At 40.9% G+C, this 4,674-nt stretch overlaps 1 protein-coding gene across 1 annotated transcript in view; it reads left to right on the top strand.

Annotated features, from left to right (window-relative positions):
- slc1a7a (solute carrier family 1 member 7a) overlaps nucleotides 1-4,674 on the top strand; it is a 36,402-nt gene that overhangs the window by 20,092 nt on the left and 11,636 nt on the right. Inside the window, exon 8 of the mRNA XM_024136893.2 lies at nucleotides 1-17. This exon is cut by the window's left edge and continues 1 nt beyond it. Coding sequence (XP_023992661.2) covers nucleotides 1-17 — 17 coding nt within the window. The remainder of the gene's footprint in view (nucleotides 18-4,674) is intronic.

The raw sequence follows: 4,674 nt of genomic DNA, 5'->3' as shown, positions 1-4,674 counted from the left end.
CTGGCAACCTCCTCCAGGTAAACAACAACAACCCTACATCTAACTCTAACCCTACCTTAACTTAACCCTAGCCTCAACTCTAACCCTAACCTTAACCCTAATCCTAGCCTAACACTAACCCTACTTAACTCTTAACCTAGCCCTCAACTCTAACCCCTACTCTTAACCCTAATCCTAGCCTCAACTCTAACCCTCACCTTAACCTTAACCCTAGCCTCAACTCTAACCCTACCTTAACCCTAACCCTCAACTCTAACCCTCCTTAACCCTAACACTAAGCTCCAGCCACACCCTAACCCTAACCAATAACCCCCCCTTCTCCTCGTTGGTACCCCTACTGTATGTTCTGGTTCCTTGTCCCTCCTGTTCTTTTTATATTTCCATTGATTTCATGTAACATTACAGGATATGTTAGCCCTTGTGGCCCGTGCACACTTAACGCCACAACCCTACCCTAGCGTCCAACCACAAGCTGGACCCTAACCCTACTCAACCTAACAAGCCTAACCCTAATCCCTAACCCTAACTCCCACCACAACCCTAACCCTAAACCCCAACTCAACCACAACCCGTAAACCTATCAAGCACAAACCTGACCCTAACCTAACTCAACCACAAGCCTAACACTAACACTAACCCTAACCCTAACTCCAACCACAACCCTAACCCTAACCGCTAATCGTAGCTCCACCTCACCCTAACCTAACCCTCCAACTCCAACCACAACCTAACCCTAACCCCTAATCGTAGCTCCACTAACCCTAACCCTAGATCCAACCCTAACCCTAATCGTAGCTCCACTCAACCGCTACCCTAATCCAACTCCAACGCACAACCTAACTAACCCTACTCGTAGCTCCCACCTAACCCTAACCCTAAGCTCAACCCTAACCCTAATCGTAGCTCCACCCTCCACCCTAATCGTAGCTCAGCCTAACCCTAACCCATTGTCTAGCCCAGTGGTTCCAACCTTTGTTTTACTGTCACCTTGATGGTTCAAACATTCCGTGACACACTAAAATGTCCCAATTCATTTATTTAGTGGTAATGACCATCTTAGCTGATCCATAGTGCAATCCCTCATTTTCTGTGACAAACATTTTTCCCGAATTAAATAGGGTTTATTTCAACTATTTTCATTGTTCCTTACTTGTTATGGTTCAGTTGTGGTATTAAGAGCGACTCGCAATATCCGATAGAAGGAAAAACATATAGGCCCAGCTAAGGTAAAACACAGTGCCTTCGGGAAGTATTCAGCCCCAAGATTTTTCACCATTTTGTTACGTTACACCGCTTATTGTAAAATTGATTACATTATCTCTCCTCTCCCACCTCTCCTATCCAAGATCCTCTCCTTCCCTCTCCTTCCACCTCTCCTTCCACCTCTCCTTCCTCTTCAATCTCTAGTCGCTGGTCAAATGTTGTGCACTATGAAGGGAATAGGGTGCCATTTGGGACACATCCCCAATGTGTCCCTCTGATAGTGTGTAATGGCTCATATGAAGTGATATTGCCTCTTCATTAGTCTCTGCTCCTCAGTTCCTCAGCTCCCCAGCTCTGATAGTGTGTAATGGCTCATATGAAGTGATATTGCCTCTTCATTAGTCTCTGCTCCTCAGTTCCTCGGCTCTGATAGTGTGTATTTAAATATATATATATATATATATATATATATACAGTATTTAACCTTTATTTAACTAGGCAAGTCAGTTAAGAACAAATTCTTATTTACAATGACGGCCTACCCCCGGCGACGCTGGGCCAATTGTGCACCGCCCTATGGTACTCCTAATCACGGCCAGAAGTGATACAGCCTGGTTTCAGAACCAGGGACTGTAGTGACGCCTCTTGCACTGAGATGCAGTGCCTTAGACTGCTGCGCCACTTGGGAGTCCATGGAGTAATGGAGTGATATTACCTCTTCATTAGTCTCTGCTGCTCAGCTCCACGGCTGTTGGACAGACAGATTTAGTTTCACCAGACGGGACTGTGTCAGAGTAGACTTGGGTTTCTGTCTCGCGTATTAGGACATAATTGAGAATGATTRAGTATCTGCAGTCAGGATGTCCTTAATCAGTGAAATATATTTTATAAAGCTATTTTTACATCAGCAGTTGTCACAAAGTGGTTTACAGAGCCTCCCACAGAAGTGCTGTTTCTGTGTCAGTCTTTAAGTTCCTCGACTACCCATAATTAAACGTTGACAGCAGGAGTGGTGTGAATATAATGACAATGATGTATCTTTCAATGAATCTCTCTGTTGTTGTATGAATCATTTAATCATTTAAATCATAAATAAGAGTTGAATTTGGTTGAATTCAAATGATAAAATATGATCTTGAATCACTAGCTCTCCAACTGACTGCGTCTCTCTTGTCATTATTACTCATTAAAGCTTGAATCCTTAATTGAAAATATAACAAAGCACCTCCCCGCCCCTGTTTCGATAAAAAGCTGAGCAATGGGCTGGAGAAATATAACCACTCTCAAATTCAGACAGCACAATGGATGCAAGGACTGACCATCCATGATATCAACATTATAGTTTTAACCATGTTTTGAGGCTATACAGTGCTTGTTTACATTTATGTTGTGTACAAACATTGGAGGGTACGCGCTAGTAGCGTCAATCAGTTACGTCACTTGCTCTGAAGCCTAGAAGTAGGTTGCCCCTTGCTCTGCAAGGCCGTGCCTTTGTGGAGCGATGGGTAACGATGCTTCGTGGGCGACCGTTGTTGATGTGTGCAGAGGGTCCCTGGTTCGCGCCCGTGTCGGGGCGAGGGACGGTACTAAAGTTATACTGTTACATGTGTTTACTGACTCAGGCAAGAAGAAGAACGATAAGAAAAGTTTATTTTAAAATCTAGTTTGTCTAGTTGGAACTCAGTCTCGAAATGTAATGAAATTTATGTCGTGACACTTTGAAGGTAAATGTAAACAATGTTTTCACTGAGGATAGTACTGAGGATATCAATCCTTCCCTTGAAGCTAGAATCCTTAGTTGCAACATCATTTTCTGACTTTTAAATGAGTGATATATAATCATTGATTTGAAGAAATATAACATAGAAATGCCTAATGAGCTTAGTTCAACTGTCGTAGCCCATCAGAACCAAAAATATAAGCTTTTTAACTTGTTATGGCTGCAGGGGGCGTATTGAATAACTGGAAAGAGAGTGCCCATTTCAAACGGCCTCGTACTCAATTCGTGCTCGACAATATGCATATTATTATTTACTATTGGATAGAAAAACACTCTCTAGTTTCTAAAACCGTTTGAATATTTCTCTAAGTGAAAAGAACTCTTTTACAGACCATTTCCTATCCCGAAGTGAGATTTCCAAAAGCAGTGTCTCTCTTCAAGAGCTGCTCTATAAAAGGGCATGTCACTTGAGACTGTAGAAAACGTCATACACCTTCCCCTGGGTGTCATGCGGAAGTGAGAGCAGAAATGACTTGATTATCTCGTTCTGGGATTGAATACAACCTCTTTGAGTGAGAAGTGCGCCATACATTTTTTTTGAAGGCGCGAAGTTACTGGAGTCGCCTCCTGAAAACCGTCTTATAGGTGAATATGATCTCTGGCTTCGATTTATTTGATACATTCACAATATCATCCTAAAGTATGTTTTTTCAATATAGTTTAAATATATATTGAAATTTATTCTGACTTTAGACGTGATGCGTCGCAGAATTAGTTCAAGAAGGAGAGTTAGCACCGCACGGCCAGTGGCTTGCTAATTCAAGAGGGAAATAGTTCGTCTGGATCCAAATAAAGACGGTTCTGAACAAAGACCCCTTGGAGAACATTCTGATGGAAATCAACAAAGATAAGAGACCCAATTTGGGATACTATTTCATATATCTGTTCGAACTGTGCTATCGCTACCGTTTGACTAGAATCAATGCTGCTGTGTGTTAGCTATTGTAGTAAGCTAATATAACGATATATGTGTATTTCGCTGTAAAACACTTCAAAAATCGGAAATATTGGCTGTATTCACAAATCTTTGTCTTCATTAGCTATCCACCATATATTTTTCTGAAATGTTTTATATGAGTAATAGGTAGTTGACGTGTCTGTATTTTCTCTGGCTACTCCCGTGCGATTTCTGACTGTAGCTATGATGTGGCAGATGGTAGCAGTAATTTAAAACTGATTTATAGCTAAAATATGCACATTTTTTGAACAAAACATAGATTTATTGTGTAACATGTTATAGGACTGTCATCTGAGGATTTTTCTAGTTATTTAGGTTGGTTCTAGTTAGTTAGGTTAGCTTTGTGCATGCTACTTGCATGCTACCGTGCTGTGAAAAATGTCTGTCTGTCTTTTGTATTTGGTGGTGAGCTAACATAAATATATGTTGGTTTTCGCTGTAAAACATTAAAAAATCGGAAATATTGGCTGTATTCACAAATCTTGTCTTTCATCTGCTATCCCCATATATTTTCTGAAATGTTTTATATGTTAATTAGGTAGTTGACGTTGGTGTCTGTATTTTCTCTGGCTACTCCGTGCGATTTCTGACTGTAGCTATGATGGTAGCAGTAATGTAAAACTGATTTTAGCTCAAATATGCACATTTTTTGAACAAAACATAGATTATTGTGTAACATTGTATAGACTTCATCTGAGGAGTTTTTTCTAGGCTTATGTAGTTTCGTTTCTAG

The sequence above is a fragment of the Salvelinus sp. IW2-2015 genome, unplaced genomic scaffold (genome assembly GCF_002910315.2).
Source record: "Salvelinus sp. IW2-2015 unplaced genomic scaffold, ASM291031v2 Un_scaffold1046, whole genome shotgun sequence".
Lineage (NCBI taxonomy): Eukaryota > Metazoa > Chordata > Actinopteri > Salmoniformes > Salmonidae > Salvelinus > Salvelinus sp. IW2-2015.
This window is presented reverse-complemented; position numbering and strand designations above follow the sequence as displayed.